Source organism: Pseudorca crassidens, chromosome 10 (genome assembly GCF_039906515.1).
Source record: "Pseudorca crassidens isolate mPseCra1 chromosome 10, mPseCra1.hap1, whole genome shotgun sequence".
Lineage (NCBI taxonomy): Eukaryota > Metazoa > Chordata > Mammalia > Artiodactyla > Delphinidae > Pseudorca > Pseudorca crassidens.
The window spans coordinates 34263484-34281100 of record NC_090305.1 but is presented as its reverse complement, the minus strand read 5'-3'; the positions used below and the strand labels follow the sequence as shown (position 1 = coordinate 34281100).

At 43.4% G+C, this 17617-nt stretch overlaps 2 protein-coding genes across 7 annotated transcripts in view; one reads left to right on the top strand and one right to left on the bottom strand.

Annotated features, from left to right (window-relative positions):
* Positions 1-4947, top strand: part of LOC137232005 (adenylate cyclase type 10-like) — a 38647-nt gene extending 33700 nt beyond the window's left edge. The window contains exons 25-31 of one of the 4 annotated variants that reach the window (XM_067753017.1): positions 1283-1487; positions 1577-1673; positions 2126-2244; positions 2508-2625; positions 3236-3434; positions 3983-4190; positions 4710-4947. In XM_067753017.1, the coding sequence (XP_067609118.1) occupies positions 1283-1487; positions 1577-1673; positions 2126-2244; positions 2508-2625; positions 3236-3434; positions 3983-4190; positions 4710-4777 (1014 nt within the window). In that variant the 3' untranslated portion in view covers positions 4778-4947. The other 3 variants (XM_067753018.1, XM_067753019.1, XM_067753020.1) reach the window with 3 other exon arrangements.
* Positions 4948-11219: 6272 nt separating this feature from the next.
* Positions 11220-16301, bottom strand: TREML1 (triggering receptor expressed on myeloid cells like 1). Of its 3 annotated transcripts, none has more exons than XM_067755831.1 (6): positions 16219-16301; positions 15699-16031; positions 13551-13668; positions 13080-13162; positions 12531-12583; positions 11220-12171 (listed from the first exon to the last, which is right to left on the bottom strand). In XM_067755831.1, exons 1-6 carry the CDS (start codon positions 16259-16261, stop codon positions 11857-11859), a joined length of 945 nt encoding a protein of 314 aa, XP_067611932.1. In that variant the 5' UTR covers positions 16262-16301; the 3' UTR covers positions 11220-11856. The 3 variants fall into 3 exon arrangements, with proteins under 3 accessions (XP_067611932.1, XP_067611931.1, XP_067611933.1); XM_067755830.1 differs by having other exon boundaries at positions 11221-12171; positions 13080-13165; XM_067755832.1 differs by lacking the exon at positions 12531-12583 and having other exon boundaries at positions 12002-12171; positions 13080-13165.
* Positions 16302-17617: the final 1316 nt, after the last annotated feature.

Sequence of the window (17617 nt, the reverse complement as noted above, 5' to 3'; positions counted from 1 at the left end):
CTTAACGGGACACCACTGATCTTGTGTTTGAGCAGGGTTCTCAATTTGCAGTTTATAGATGGGCTTCCAGGTACGAAGCTATCTGTGAACTCTCTGAACTGAATGTTGACTTTTGTGTGTATGTTCAAAAGAGCATTTGGGGAGTGATAGGAAGTAGGGAAGGGATCATAGCTTTCATCAGATTCTCAAATCCAGTGGTCTAAAAAAAGGATCAGAATTGCTCACTTAGGAAAAAAGAAGAAAGGCTTCCTAATTTTAGTGTCCATCTGTCTATATCTCTCTTTTATCCATCTGCTCAACAAATATTTGACGAACACCTATTCTGTGCTAGGCACTGATCTTGGTTCCAGGGAAACAGATAAGTGAAATATGTCGTATGTTAGGTGATAATAAATACAATGAAGAAAAATTACATGAAGACCAGAGGACATGGAGTTTTGGGAACTGGGTGCGGGGTGGGGCGGGGGGGGGATGCAATTTTAATAAGATGGTAGGGAAAGCCTTACTGAGCAGTTGGCTTGTGGGCAACTATCTGAAGGAGATGAGAAAGTAAGCCACATGGCTATCTGGGAGAAGAGTGGAGAGGAAGAGGGCATAACGAATGCACAACGCATGCCCTCTGTGTTTGAGGAACAGTGTGACTAGAGGGGAGGGAGGAGAGGTGGAAGAACCAGGAGATGAGTCAGAGAGTCTAGGGAGGGGGATGGGAGATGGTGCCGGCCTTGTAGGCCACTGTAGGGGTTTTGGCTTTTACCCTAAAGAAGGTGGGAAGCTGTTAGTGGCTTCTTAGAAGTGGAGTAACCGAGTCTGCTTATATTTTAATAAGATTATTCTATTGGAAACCTAACGAACACGGTGTTTCAAGAGTGTCATCAATGATGTCAAATGTGCACGCAACTGATAACAGAGATCTAGGCAGCAGTTCTGAAGAGTTCTAAGGGGCAAGAATCAGAGGACTTAATTAGAGAAAACATAGAAGAGGTGCAGTTTGGCCAGCGTTTTGAAGGGGAAAGTCTCGGATTGGGGAGAAACAAGAGGTGCAGATGGAGAAAGTGGTTTGTTTCAAGAACAGGCAGTAAGAATGGCCAGATTAGAAGTGTAGGGGTGAGAAGGAGTGTGTTTTCATAGCTGGAGTTGAGGTGAGTGGTGGGGCCCCCAGGAGTGCTGACTGAGTGAGCAGCAAAGCATGCAGGGGGCTCTTATGCAGGAAAAGGACGAGATGGAGATGCATGCAGCCTGACTGTACAGCCAGAATATTTACCCCATGTTCGTTGCCCTGCAGGTTGTCTCTACCTACGTGGCCCTCTCCCAGTTCTCCCAGAACATGGGTGACAAGGAGAAGTGGCTGCATTGTGAGCAGATGGCCATTCAGAACAACAGCCTGTGTTGGTTCTCCAGGGAGGGATTGTTGGCCACAGCCCAGCTCATGCAGGCCTTGGCCTACACCAAGCTCTGCCTCGGCCATCTTGACTTCTCCATCAGGCTGGGTAATGGGGCCTGACGCTGGTGGGCCTAGGGCTTTTAGAGAGGCCAGGTTCACCTCTAGACCTCACATGATGCTCTTTAACCTCCTTAGGTTTTCAAGCTCGTGAGATATGCAGACACCTCAAGAAACCAGCTCTGGAGAATCTGGTTCTCTCAGTTCTCTTCAGATCTGCATTTCTGAAGAAAAAGTATTAAGATCATTTTCTGTCCTTTGTATTTGTTGCCTTAGAAGGGAGGGTATGATCTTCCAGAGAAGCTTAGAGTGGAGAGGGAGAAACTGTTCCCTCTCCACAGCCAGGACTGTCCCTTCTCTAGTCACTCCAGGAAGCATTGTCTTAAGTTTGAGGGGTCAGGAGTAGAAATGCAGAGTCTGAGCTACCAAATATTCCTTTTTTCCCCCATTTTTCTGCAGGGAGGTAGGTAATTGATCAAGACCCTGGAAATTGTCTCAGAGTCATTTTCCCACTTCCTTTGCCTTAGAGACAGGTCTGATCCCAGGCACAGATGCTCTCTCTATAAATAGAGTTATGGAGAGGAGATTTAGGGGATATTAGGCTGCTTTGAAGGTGTAAGATCCCCTCCTCTCCTATACCGTCCTCCCCATTCTCTAGCTGGTCCCAGTGGCTCTGTCTCTCGGCAGATTTGATCTGTGTGTCCATGTGCTGGAGAGTCAGTGGGTGCTCATTTCCCAGGGTCATGATGTCCTTGGCCTGGCCTGCTTCTATTCTGCTTGCTTAGATCTGCTGCTCTATGGAAAAGGTAAATTTGTGCCGGGCTCTGCTGTACTCCTGAGGGATTCAGACCTCAGGTGGGGCCCTGGGTTTGGAACATAGGCAGTCATGAGCCCGTCCCTTAGGCATAGCCTCTGCTCCTGGCCTCTGGTTCCTTAAGGTCTAGGAACCACGTTGTGATTCAGGGATGTCTGCCTTTCAGGTGCTGTCTCCTCCCCTGTACCACACACCTTCTATACCACTTCCTACGTGGACAACTTATACTAACCTGGTTACTTTCTCTCTCCACAGGATGGCTGTGTCGGCCCTTTGGGGAATGTCTGCATTTCATTCAACATTACGAGCACAGCTGCATTCTAAATTCTCAGAGCAATGTCATGCTGGGGGTCCACTCCTCTCTGGCCATGTGGTAATGTGGGGTACCAGCATGTTACTCAGGGCTGTGGGAAAGGGTAGAAATTTGAAGACACCATGAACTCATTGAAACTATTGCCTTTTGCCCTTCCAGGCAGGACTGTTCCACATCTCCAACCCACTTCTTTGTTTTTGTTTTTTTTTAATACATTTATTTATTTTTTTTATTTGTTTTTGGCTGTGTTGGGTCTTCGTTGCTGCATGCGGGCTTTCTCTAGTTGCACCGAGTGGGGCTACTCTTCATTGCAGTGTGTGGGCTTCTCATTGTGGCGGCTTCTCTCATCCAACCCACTTCTAAAGACCACCTCCCATTTACCCCCCATCTTATTTGTAGGGTTCTTCTTGTCCCTTAACAGGTTTGGGCTTATAGATTAAGGGTTCGGTTTAGAGTTACATTTAAGTGCAAGATAACCCATGGCAAGACTGAATATCATTGGTTTCCTTTTAAGTCTCCTTACATATGAGTTAGTAGCCTTGGCCACTTACCAGAATCACAATTCTGACTGTCCAGGAGATCTTAGAGCCTTAAAAAGTGACAGTTCTATGAGAGAGCCATGGTTGGTAAGCAGGGGAGAGAGCTGAGAGCTGTGATTCTTCCCTTTCAGGTTTGCCCAGGACTCACAGTGGAAGCTATTTGAGCACCACTTCTCCAAGGCTCACCAGTTGGTGAAAAGAACCAATGCCTCACTGTTTGGTTCACATGGCTTTGTCCGATTCCTAGAGTGCCATGTGCTAATGTTACAGAAGATGCCAGAGGGTGTCTTCGCACATACTGCCTCAGAGACTCCCCGCCAAACCCTCAAGGTACCTGTCTCCATTACCCCTCAACTAACACCTAAGTTATGGTACTCTTTCTGCCACCTGCATCTCTCCCTTACTCTTCTCCTTGCTGCCTCTGTCTCTTTTTCCCCCTTGAACCCTTTTTTTACTCTGCCTAGAAAGTCTTTCCACCTACCTCATGTATCCTCCCAGATATTCTTGCATGGTCAGGACTGGATTCCTTAACTTTCTGGATTTGCACAGCTACTACCCAGTACCATTAAAATGTTAACACTTAGCCCTTCTCAGTGGACCACTCTGGCTCAGTCTATACTGTCCTCCCTGCATCCCTGCCTTCTGAGTTTGACACATCTCCCTGCATCCCTGCCTTCTGAGTCTAAAACATTCCAGTCCCTCTGTATCTCAAAACAGACTTTCTGGGCCTACTTTACCATCTGGGCCTACTTTACTCCTTTCTGTTACCCCAGCCCTGAGTGAGTATGCTGAGTGGGGACTGCTGTAAGTTCTGATGGAGTGGAGTGGAGGAAAGAAGGTACTAATCCCTGAGCTAATGGACCTTCGCTTCCTTTCAGTACTTTAAGGAGTTCTTCTCTCGATGTGTGACCTGCCCTGTCTATCACCAGTGGGTCTCTGAGCTTAAAGCCTCTGTAATGAGATGTGGAAAGAGAGAGTCCATGTCCTTGACTAACGTCATCAGACCTTTTGACACCTGCTTGACCAGGATTTGGATAGAGGGAGAATTCCTGGAGGAAAATAACTCCTTTGAAGGAAATTTGCAGAGTAAGCATTCCTTCCTGGAACCCTTGTCTGAGAGACATAAAGAACAGTCTCAGATTCTTACTCACAAGCAGTCAAAGACTGTACCTCCAAGTAAGAAGGGACATGCAGATAATTAGGATTAGTCCTTGCTCCAGAGGTAATTGTCCTTCTCTGACAGTGCCGGACCCACCCTAGACAGAGACCCCTTATATTGTTGAACAGTGTAAGAGCCTCTCTTGGCCCTTTGTTTCAGCATCTATAACCCTTAGGCATAGGAAGTTCCTCCCTGGTCCCAGCTTAAACAAATAGATTGTTCCCTTGGAGTAGCTGGATGGTTACTAAGGGAGAAAGAAGGCCTTAGAAACCACAATGTAATGTCTGTGAAGGTAAATGATAAGATATGGGCAAGTAAAAGAGAGGAAAGAATATAGTTTCTTGCTTTAGGGCCCAGCAAATCTCCTCCTCCAGGCCATGAGTTAAATTTGTAATTGCTGAGGAAGTTCTTTGTGTTTGTATTATTCTTTATGTTCCTATTTTCAGGATTTGTCAGAGTGGCTGATGTTAAGGAGAATAAAGATGAAGAAGAAATTCAAGAATGTATATGTTAAAACAAACAAACAAAAATCATCTGAAGGGACCATGATTCTTTCATTACATGTAATACAAAGATATGCCCCCAAGTCTCCTTTTTAAGATACTGTATAGTATACATATTAAATATGCTAGCCTTTATCTATATCTTTGTCAAAATAAAAGCCTGTGTTTCTAAAGCATGAAACTTAGATCTTTCTTAACTCTTAACAGTCGGTAATGCAACTATGGCAGAAATTAGAATCAGAGCTAGACCGGAGGCCAGGGAGGCTTTGAGATGAACTGATTCCATCTTATATAATAAGGTAAGATCCATTAACATAATCTTTTCAAGTTTCTTCCATGTTGTAGAATTCCTTTTTGTGGCTGAATAACATTCCTTTTTATGTATATGCCACAGTTTATCCATTTATGAGCTAATGGATATTTGGGTTGTTTCCACTTTTTGGTTATTATGAATAATGCTATGATAAACATTTGTGTACAGGTTTTTGTATGAACATATGTTTTCAGTTCTCTTCAGTATATACCTAGGAATGGTATACCCATTTCTGTATGACAATGGGTCATACAGAAACTCTCTGTTTAGCTCTTTAAGGAACTGTCAAATTGTTCTCCAAAGTTGCTGTACCATTTACATTCCCACCAGCAATGTGTAAGCATTCCAGTTTTTCACAAACAATTGTTATTATTTGTTTTTTTGATTATAGCCATTCTAGTGATTGTGAAGTGGTATCTCATTGTGGTGTTGATTAGCATTTCCTTAATGACTAATGATGTTGATCATTTTTTTATGAGCTTATTGGCCACTTGTATATCTTCTTGGAGAAATGTCTATTCAAATCCTCTGTCCATTTGTTGTTGGAATATTTGCATTTTTGTTGAGCTTGAAGAGTTTCTTATATATTCTGGATACTAGACCCTTATCAGATTTGATTTACAAATATTTTCTCTCATTCTATAAATTGTCTTTTCACATTCATGATGGTACTGTTTTGCAGCACAAAAGTGTTTTGTTTTGATGAAGTCCAGTTTATCTGTTTTGTTTTTGTTTTTTGGTTGCTTGTGCTTTGGTATCATATCTTAGAAACCATTGCCAATCTTAGGCCACAAAGATGTTTTTTCTCTGTTCTCTTCTAAGCGTTTTATAGTTTTAGCTTTTATTTAGGTCTTTGATTATTTTGAGTTAATTTTTGCATATATTGAATGGTAAGTTTCCAAAGTCATTCTTTTGCATGTGGATATACACTTTCTCAGCACCACTTATTGAAAAGACTATTCTTTCCCCCATTTAAATGACTGAACACTCCTGTTGATTTATGGTTTTATGAGATGTATGGGTTTATTTCTGAACTCTCAGTTTTATTCCGTTGGCCTGTATGTCTATCCTTATGCCAATACACACAGTCCTGATTATTGCAGCTTTGTAAGTTTTAAAATGAGGAGGTGTGAGTCTTCCAACTTTATTATTCATTTTCAAGATCGTTTTGGCTATTCTGGGTCCCTTGCATTTCCATATGACTTTTAGATCAGCTTGTCAGTTTCCACAGTTTCCACAAAAAGGAGAGCTGTAATTTTGATAGAGATTATGTTGAATCTATAAATCAATTTGCAGAGAATTGCTGTCTTAGCAATATTAAGTTTTCTGATCCATGAAAGTGGCATATCTTTTCCATATATGTAGGTCTTTTTTAATTTCTTTCAGTGATGTTTGTAGTTTTTAATGCACAAGTCCTACACCTCTTTTGTTAAGTTTATACCTAAATAATTTTATTATTCTTGGTACTATTATAAATGGAATTGTTTTCTTAATTTCATTTTGGGTTGTTCATTGCTGGGGTATAGAAATAAAACTGATTTTTGCATATTGGTTTTGTATCCTGAAACTTTGCTGAATTCATTTGTTAGCTCTAAGTTTTTTTGGTTTGGGTGCACTCCTTAGTATTTTCTATATACAAGATCATGTTATCTGCGAATAGAGATAATTTTACTTCTTCCTTTCCAATCTGGATGCCTTTTATTTCTTTTTCTTGCCTAATTGCATTTGCTAGATCCTACAGTACAATGTTGAATAAAAGTGACAAGAGTGGACATGCTTTTCTTGTTCTCAACTGTAGGGGAAAAGTTTTTAGTTTTTTACCTTTAAGTATGATGTTAGCTGTGAATTTTTTATAGATGCTCTTTATCAGGTTGACGAAATCCCGTACTATTCCTAGTTTGTTGAGTGTTTTATCATGATAGAGTGTTGGGTTTTGTCAAATGCTTTTTCTGTCACCTGTTGAAGTGATCATGTGGTTTGGGGGGGGGGGTTTCTGTTAATATGGTGTATCATATTGATTTTCAAATGTAGAACCAACCTTGCATTCCTAGAATAAATCACGTTTTGTCATGGTGTATAATCCTTTCTGTTTGTTCCTAGGTTCTATTTGCTAGTGTTTTGTTGAAGATTTTTGCATCTACATTCATAAGGAATGTTGATCTGCAGTTTTCTTGTGATCTCTTTGTCTGGTTTTTGTATCAAAGTAAAACTGGCCTCATAGAATGAGTTGGGAAGTATTCCTTCCTCTTCTGTTTTTTGGAAGAGTTTGTGAAGGATTGGTTTTAAAATTCTTTCAGCATTTGGTAGAACTCACCAGTGAAGCCATCTGGGCATGGGCTTCTCTTTTGGGAAGTTTTTTGATTACTAATTAAACCTCTTTACTTGGCATTCGTCTATTCAGATTTTCTATTTCTTCCTAAGTCAGTGTCAGTAGTTTGTGTCTTTCTAGGAATTTGTCCATTTCATCTGAGTTATCTAATTTGTTGGTATACAGTTGTTCATAATATTTCTTATAATCCTTTTTATTTCATAAGGTCAGTAGTTCTCCTTCCACTTTCATTATTCCTGATTTAGTAATTTGAGTCGTCTTCTCTTTGTTTCTTGTCCAGTCTAGCTAAGGTTTGTAAATTTTGTTGATCTGGTCAAAGAACAACTCTTGGTTTTGCTGATTTTTTTCTATTGTTTTTCTTTTCTCTATTTCATTTATTTCTGCTCTAATTTTTATTATTTCCTTCCTTCTACTTGCTTTGAGTTTAGTTTGCTCTTCTGTTCCCAGTTTCTTCAGGTGGAAAGTTAGGTTATTAATTTGAGATCGATCTTTCTTCTTTTTTTTTTAAAATACAGGTATTTACTACTATAAATTTCCCTCTAAGCACTGACTTTGCTGAATCACCTAAGTTTTGGTATGTTGTGTAATTATATTCATTCATTTCAAAGTATTTCTAATTTCTCTTGAGATTCCTTTTTCCTGTTTGTTATTTAGGAGTGAGTTGTTTAATTTCCACATATTTGTGAGTTTCCAAATTTTACTTCTGTTATTGACTTCTAATTTCATACTGTTATGGTCAGAAAACATACTTTGTATGATTTCAATCCTTTTAAATTTATTTAGACTTGATTATGGTCAAATATATGGTCTGTCCTGGAGACTGTTACATGTATGCTTGAGAAGAATGTGTATTCTGCTGTTGTTGGGTGGAGTGTTCTATAGGTATCTGTGAGGTCTAGTTGGTTTATAGTGTTGTTCATGTCTACTCTTTCCTTGCTAATCTTCCACCTACTTGTCCTATCATTTTTGAAAGTGGAATATTGAAGTCTACAACCGTTACTCTTTGTTTATTTCTCCTTCAGTTCTATCAGTTTTTGCTGTATTTTGAAACTCCGTTGTTAGGTACCCATATGTTTATCATCATTATATCTTCTTAATGGGTTGAGTCTTTTATCATTATAGAATGTCCTTTCTTTATCACTAGTAACAATCTTTGTCCTAAAGTCTATTTTGTCTGATATTAGTATAGCTACTCCAGTGTTTTATAGCTAGTTTGCATGATTTATGTTTTCCCATTCTTTTACTTTCAGCCAACTTGTGTTTTTCAATCCAAAGTTTGTCTCCTAGAGACAGCATATAGTTGGATCATGTGTTTTTTAATCATTCTGCCAATCTCTGCCTTTTAATTGGAATGTTTAATCTGTTTACATTCAGTATAATTACTGGTAAGGTAAGATTTATGTCTTCCATCTTGTTATTTGTCTTCTACTTGTCTTATGTCTTTTTTTCTCCTCTATTCCTTCACTGTCTTTTGTTATATTAAATGAGTTAAGTTTAATTCCCTTGTCATCTCTTTTACTATATAATTTGTGTTATTTTCTTGTTGTAGGGATTACAGTTAACAATATAGTTCAGATTAATACCAACTTAATTTCAATAATATACAAAAACTGATTCTATATAGCCCCATTCCCTCCCGCCTTCTTCATGTTGTTATTGTCATAGAAGTTACATCTTAATAAATGGTGTACCTGTCAACACAGGCATATAATTATTGCTTAATGAAGTTGTCTTCTAAATCAAATAGGGGCAGGGGAAAGCCATTTTTCTTGAGTAAATACTCCTTGGATTGATGCAAGCCATTGGTTAATTTCCAGAGTTCTGAAAAAGTTGATTCTATTTTTGCCAGTTTTCTTGTTTCTTTTATGGAGGAGAGAATTTTCAGAGTTCTCTAACCACTTTCTTTTAAAATCACTCTCAATGTACTTTTAACTTGTATTTCCCTTAGATGAAGTTAAACATCTTTATTATGTTTATATTTCTTTTTGTGTGGGCTATAGGTATGTATTCTGTGACTGTATTCTATTAAGTATTTGTTTTCTAGTTGATTTGTAGGGGTTAGGGAAATGAGCCATCTGCCTTTGTATGAGCTGCAAAATTTTTCTTCATTTTGTGTTTTGACTTTCGTTTATGGTGTTTTTGTCATAAAGGGAAAAGTATCAGTCTTTTCTTAATTTATCCTAATGTGTCAGGTTTAATGTATCTATGAATTCTTTTATGGCTGCTGAGTTTTGTGTAATACTTTAAAGATTTTTTTCCTCTAAGATTATTTTAACTATTCCCCAATGACCTTTCAAGTATTTTTTAAAATAAATTTTATCAAAATATAATTTACATGCAGTAAAGTACACCTATTTAAATGATGAGTTTTGACAAATGTAACCCATGTAACCACTACCACAAACATGATAGAGAACATTGAATCACCCCCAAAAGTTCTTTCAGGCCCCTTTAGAGTCATTCCCACTCTACCACCACCACCCGCGCAAAATACTCTTGTTATTTTTTTTCCTTGTGTTTATATCTGTGATGATTTTCCCCTTGTCATTTATTTCATCCATCTTCTTGAGTAAAGTTAGCTAACACTTTATTTCATTTTACTTCAGAGAATAAGCTCTTTTATTTATGTATTAGTTATGTCATTTTTCTCCTTTAAAATTAGCTATTTGAGTTAGATGCTTAATTCTTGTTAAGGGTGTGAATTTTCCTCTGAGAACTTCTTTAACTGAATTCCAAAGGTTCTGATATGAAGCAGTCACCTCACCATGTCACCTGCATTTTCTTTGCTTTGTTTTTGTGTTTCTTATAATGAAATTTAGTTTAGTATTTTCATCTTAGCAGTTACTTTTATACCTATGACTCTGGTTGGAAGTCTATGAATACCAACCAAAGCAATGATGGAATTAATATATTTCTCCTTCCCTCTTCTCTTCCAGCCAATTGATTATCTTAGTATTTTCTTTTGTATTGTTAAAATATACCTTTACTTCTCTCACGTTCTAAAAAGTTCAAACTACATTCAGACCAGGTTAAGTTTCTCCCAGAGGGGTGCTTTTTAGACCTAGTCTGCCCTTCCCCCACATTCTCCTGCCCTCCCCACCCCCAACCTTGCCTTCCCACCAGGCAAGTCCCCAGTCATCTTAGCCAGGGGAAATGAGGGCTTAGTTGATTGGTGGGCAGCTCCTGCCTCCCTAAGGGACAGAGTAAATTTAGGTTCTGTCACAGGCTGAGACTCTATCAGAGGAAGCTCAAAACATCCTGCCAGAGCTTCCTGAAAATAGCATCGCTAGACTTACACAGTCCCTGCCTGTTCCTTCTCCTCAGATATCTAGACCAAGCTTAGGGCCCTTCCAGATGGTCCAGATGGCCAAAATCTCTTTTTGCTTAGTTCTCCGTGATTATAAAAGACTGGGTTCCTGAGCACCTCATCTTCTCCATTTAAGTCTCTCATCTCAGTATGGGCAAATATTTTCAAACTGAACAGTTGAGAAGAAATCATGGCAGAAACCTTAAAGGGCCTCCTATCCCCAGGCTGGACTAGCTTTCATTTACACTTAACCATGGCCATACCCTTACCATTTATTCTTCCTCCCCTCACCCCCATGCCCTTTTTCCACTGGACTCGTCCCAGGCTCAGAGTTCAGGCCAAAGGGAACAGAACTACCAGATGATTACCCAGTTGAGAAAGAGCCAGCTCTGGTAAAACTGATGTCTGCAAAGTTCTTTCATTTCCTGGTGCTTGAAAATCCTTTGTCCTGCCAAGGATTAAGCTTGGTATTTATTTCAGTTTCTGACCTTACTCCTGTTTCTTTTCAACTTCATCTCTCATACCCCATCTTTCCTGAATCTCCTTTAACTAATTATTATCCCCCTTCTCCCACCATATGTTGTTACATCATAAGATGTCACTTGTTTACAAGGTATAGAGCAGAAAGCAGAAGAGATTTCTAGACTCGAGCAAATGACTCTATACTTTCAGGTATCCTGATAAAGGCAGGAAATACTTTTGAAGAAGTCTTCTTGATGCCCCTTAATTCAAACTGTGTGCAGTATTCTGACCAGGGAGGGAAACCACTTCCCCGCTAGCAGAACAGGCAGGAGATCATACAGCACAAACTCTGGACGAGTGTTTTCAGTTCTTGGGCCATGTGAAGTCAAACTTGGGCCCTTTCCTTCCCCCTCAAGCATCAAGAGCTCATATATTATCATGTAGAGTTTATTTAGCCCTGTGGTGTAATGGCAGAGGAACTAGCATGGGGGGGGGGGGCTTCCCCAGACACCTCAATCATTCCAAGTATCACTTACCAGGTGAGAAAAGTCAAGATACTAGATCAGATCCTAAAGACCCTAGTTGCTCTGATATCCTAAGGATCTAGGGCACAGACTGCGTGGATGGCTGCACAGAACCCTGGGGATGATCTCTGTGAGTTTACAGGATGGTGAACAGCTTAGCTGGGTGGAATCTCACTATTAGGTGGATCCTGGGCTGGCTCGAAGGAGGCTCCTCCACTCTTGTCCCCTCCAGGGAAGGTGACTGTGGCGTATGTCACAGGCTTGGAGCAGATCTCAGCCTTAGCAGGCAGAGGGGGCAAACAGGATGGGGCTGGGGGTGGGTGTTTCCCTGACAGGGAATCAAGAGGAAGGTTGGTGTAGGTGTTATTGTCAAAGGAAGGTGGCGAGTCAAGCCTAACATATGGTACATCCGATGGCAAGTCAGCAGCCAGTCCAGAGTCACTGATGTGGTGGACCACTGAGGAGGGGGCCTGTAACAAAAGCAGGCAAATCAGGCAAAGAGAAAATGCCTCCCTCTGCCCCAGTTCCCTTAGATGGGAAGCCTAGGACCAGACTGGATCTGTCTCTTCAATCCTGAGTATGTCAGTGGGCAAGAAGGCTTCACTTTGAAGATTTTCATGCCCCGAGTTTCTCTACAAATCTGGGAAGGTGGATAGCAAGGTGGGAAGGTAGGAGACCATTGTTGCCAAGTTTACAGCGTTTGGGAAGAGGGTTTGGACCTCTACTGGGTCACAGTCTTTTCTCCACCTCATCATCCTGGGACTTCTCAGTGATTGTGGCAGAGGGAGGGTCTGGGGAATTTGGCTGGGGGCCTGCGGAGATCTCTTACCGAGCCTGAGACTCCACTGCTCTGAAATCGTCCACAGGCAGAAAGCCTGTTCCCTGGCAGGACAGAGGACAGAAGCACAGTCTGCTTCTTGTGCTGACTCAGTGCCCGCCTCACGCCCTTCAGAAACTTTGGAAACCTCTGTCCTAGCCTCCACCTTCCCCACTCCCACCAGCAAAGTTTTCCCCTTCCATCTCCCCAGCCCCCACCCCCAGCCAGCCCTAACTCTCCCCCCACCCACTTACTGCTTCCACAGCTCCCCTCAACCTGCCTCAACACTCAATCCATCTCCCGAAATCCCCCACCTCCTCCAGTCACCTGTCCCCAATCCCACTGTCTCACCCTCTCCAATTCCTGTTTCTCCCCAGGCCGCCTCCCACTGAATCTCTTTGCTCTCCTCTACCCCTCAGCCATGGGAATTCTAGGGTCTGGGGACCCTTACTGAAGCACATCTGTAGGGGGAGCAGACCTAGATTCTCAGCCTTGAATTCAAGTCTGGCTGATACAGGACCAGGGGGCCATTCTGAGATAGGCAGGTGGACAGCTACGTACCTTTCCTTTTGGCCATCACAGCAAACAGCACCACCGCCAGCACCAGCAGGCCCAGCAGGAGCACAGCACCCCAAATCAAGGGTCTGCTGAGAGACACAAAGGAGTAGGTGAGCTTAGCCCTGAGCCTGGCACGGAGCTGCTTGCCAGGAATCCTAGAGAAGTGGCACAGAGGTGCAGTTCTTGGTGAGCCACGGTTGGAGAAAGATTTTTGGAATGGAATGAGGAGGACAGACTCAGGCAGGGCAGAGAGAGACACTATCAGGGTATCCTGGCTGGAGATCTGGGATGAAGGGGTCAGTGCTGAACTGGGAGGGAAGTCTGTCTGTCTGTCTGTCTGTCTGCCTGGTCAGAAATTCCCCAGGAGTGGAAAGAATCATAAAGTTTCTTTTCAGTTTAGTCTGGGGCTCTAAACAAGCCGTATCTTCACCACCACCCCTTCCCAGCTACCCAAATAACAGTTCTTGTCAGTACCTCTTCTTATCTCGGCTGGGATCCAAAGGGCTGGCACTGCCTACAGGATCTGAAGAGGAGATGTCAGCCAGACTCCCGACCTGATGGGTCTCCTCGTCCTTCTCTTTCAGGCCAGGAGCTGAGTCAGAAGGAAATACTTAATGAGAACATACCCATTGTGGGCAGGGTTCAAGGGCCTAGGGGAGTAGAGCTGAGGAAGGAGAAGTCCCAAGTAAGGAACACAAAGAAGCGGTGCTTGGGATATTCCTTAGGGGCCTCTCATTCTGGAGGTCAGGGAATGGCCTCTTTATGTCTTTATCTGGTTGTGAATATGCTCACTTTCCCCTTTACCACCAGCTCCCAACCCTCCCCCCCTGCATTTCTTCTCCACCTGCTCCCCCTGTACCCAGGCTGCTCAGACTATGCAGAAACCCTACTGGGTAATCTGTGCCCACCTCCCTACCCAACCTCACTCATCTCATTGCAGACCTTGCTCCTGGCTCTCATCACTTGTTCTCCAAAGGGGCCTCAGCCCAGCCTGCTAGACCTCCCCACATACCTGCAACCCTGTGACCGCCCCTGCAGGCTGGCTGAGCCCCACCCCAAGCTCTGCGCTCAGGAGCTAAGGAACTTAGGGTCAGCCCTGATGTGACACAATGCCAGCTGATCCTTGCTGAGAGCCTTGCTTGGACCCTGAGACTTAGTTTTGTGACAAGGTTTCTGTCATCCCAACAACATGCTTAACTTCTGTCTGTGGGACTCAGGGTTGGTTTCTCTGGGCCTGAGGATCTGCCTTGGGAACCCGGGCAGTCCTTCTAGACCCTCTGAGAGGAGAGGCTTGCCATGTTCTCAGAGATTCACCATTCCCACTACCCAACCCATTCCAATCCAGGAACTGGAGACGCTATGGCCCCAATCTTGCTGCATATGTCCTGATCTCCTGGAGTTTTTTAAATCACCCACATCCTCCCTAGATACTGTGCTCTACCTGCCTGCCTGAACATCCATTCTCTACAGCTGTTGGGGTCCTCAGCACCTGCCCCACTTCAGGCACCTGTCTCCCTGCCACGTATTCCCAGTGCATTGTCTTGTCACAGCTTGCCATTTAGGGAGTTGTAATCTTGAGTTACTAAACCTTAGTGTCAAGGAAGAAGGAGAACAAAGGATGACTAGGGTTAACAGAAGTATATTTATAATATAAATAATAATTGTGGACTCAAGAGGGATTCTAATGAGAGCTTAGTCCATCCTCGTAATTAAAAGATGGAGAAAAAACTGAGAGAAGGAAAAATGCCTTTCTTAATTTCATTATTTTGGGCATTTGGCACAAATTACTTGAAAAAGGAAGACCTGAAAATGAAAACAATGTCAGCATCCACAAGTGCAAGGTAGGACAGTTTCTGCTTCCTCAGGTAGCTGACTGTGTTCCCGACAGAGCACTTCTTTTTTTTACAATATCCTATGTTTATGGGGAAAATTTACTACTTTAAAATGTACTTTCAATAAATACTTAGACATGAGAAAGTTATAGCCTGTGAAAATGAAACCTGTGAACATAGTTTCTATACTGAAAATAGGGTTGAGAATATTAACTGTTCTCAACCCTATAATATTAACTGTTGCTGACACTATTTTCTGTTTGTAAAACTGAATGAGTTGAAGGAATTCAGGCATTGAATGTACCCTGCCTGTAGGTGAGGCACATACTAGATGCTCAGTGAAGACCTATAAAATTAAATAAGATATAAATTCAATAGTTTTTAAGCCATCAGACTTGTTATTACAGCCATAAAAACCTGGAAGATGTAAAAAACTTAATTCCAGTTGATATGTCTGAATTAAAACTTTGTTTAAAACATTTCTAAGCAAAATAATAGCATCAAGTATGTTGAAAATGCTGGACAAGGAGGCCAAGGCCCTGAGTGGGGAAAGAGAATTTGCCTTCCTGTGGGGAGACCCACTTGTGCGGGAGGGGAAAGGGGACTGCTGTGTGGCTGGTTTATCTCAGACTTCTCACCCAGTTTGGTTTCCGTTCCCTGCAGAGCTGTCAAAAGGATATCTGCTCCCAATTCCTCCCCCACAAGGGCCCCTACCCACCAAGGACCCAAGAGCAGCTGGTGGGGCAGGAAGGCAGGTTAGAGCAGTGGTGGCCAGGCTGGGATAACTCACCTGCAGGGAGCACATCCAGACTGATTCTGTGCACAGTCTGGGGCCCTGAGATTCCCTCTACCACACAGCCGTACTCTCCGGCATCCTCCTCCTGTAGGGTAACCATCTCCACCTGGAGCAGGCCACCCCCCAGGTCAGTGAGAAATATGCGGCTGCTGGCTGGGGCCCTGCGATCCACAGCTGACGACACCAAGGGCTGGCATCCCTCTGGCAGGAACCGGCACCACACCTTTCGAGCCTTGACATCCTGGAGTCGGTAGTGGCACTGCACCAGGATGGAGCTCCCCACAGGCGCCTGCAGCACCTCAGGGAGGCTGCCAGCCGAGCCCTGGCCTAGGGAAGGAAAGTTGCAGGGATGTTGGACAGGGCACCTCCTGGCCCACCCACTGCATAGGGGCACAGGGATCTAGAGGTCCACCTTGTGGGCCTACATGTTATTGTTGCCATGGTAATGCCCGTTATTCCTGGGCGTGGAGTGGGGTATGTGGGGACCCAGAGTGCAGCTCCTTCTGAAGCTTACCTGCTAGTCCCAGGAACAGCAGCAGGAGCAGGTTGGGGCCCATGGCTGGGCAGGGAGATGTCAGCTCTGGGGCTTGCCTGGGCACTGACACAGCATTCCCTTGGGGGCAGGAAACTTTTGCCTCAGACGGTCACGTGGGGTTCTCAGTGACCATGGGCTGGGAAGCAGGCACTGGTGGGCCCCTCCATGGGTGGGGAGAAGGAGCTCTTCCAAGCCCTGGTTGGTTCAGTGCTCAGGAACAATCCCTGAGGGTAAGAATGGGCAAGGTAGGGTGAGAAGACCCAAGGAAAAACAGAAGGCTGGGAGCCTGCCCACCCCTAAGGAATGAAGAGCGAGGGGAGGATTGTGACAACCAGAGAGCGTTAGAGAAAGGGGGAAGATGGTCCTCAGGGTATTCCCAATATAGAATCCGATGAGGCAGAGCTGTGAAGGAGGGAAGTATAGTGTCCTTCTCATGGCCCGAGGCCATCTTGATTTTAAATTCTGTGTGAGTGCCCCACCCAAGTTCTCAGGAGATCGTCCAGGAAGCCCCACCTTGACCGTGCGCCCTGGGCTGGCCTGTCTTCATTCCCTCAGATGCGCGCTCCCTGGACACTTTGAGTGTGGACCACGTGCTCCAGTTCTAGGATTTGCGTTATTGCTTTGATAATTAGTTGGATATTGAACCTCATGTATTCATCTCATCTTCATAGCTTTTCTCTCTCAGTTTCCATCTTTTTGTTCTGATTCCTAGAAGATATCTTCATCTTTTTCTTCCATCCCTTCTCTCCTTGTCCTTCAGATTTTTATCCCTTAGTGCTTTTAATTTACAAGACTTGTTATTCTCCAAGCATTTCTTATTTATAGCATATAATTTTTGTTTCATGAATGCATTATCCTCTTTGTTAGGAGACAGTTCTCTATGAACATTTTCGGGCCTTCCCAGGAAAGGGCACTCACCAAGCTTTGTTCCAGGGCGATTGAAGAGCAAACATGCCTTGGGAGTTAGAGACAGTGTGTCAGCTCCAGAGAGATTTGCTTCCATCCTTCCCCTCCCTCCCTGGAGAAGATTAGTTCATGTTCCAGAGTGAAGACCTCTCTGTCTCTCTCTCTGTCTCTCTGTCTCTCTCTCTGTCTCCAGAGAGGAAGAAGGGCCAACATGCAGATGTTCTATATAAGCTCCAAGTCTCATAATTTGGGGTTCCTGTCCTATGACACAAACCCACTCCCTGCACAGGGACCATCTGGCCCTCATTCACGTCACCTTGTGCAGAACTGGGGTTTGGGGATCCTACATGGAATGTGAGTAATAAACCTGCTGACACCGGGGGAGCACCAGTGCTCAGAGAGACAGGAGCAGTCAAGGTGGGGATGGCTGGGAGGACACACTGCTCTGACCTAGATGGTCACACCTGGAAAG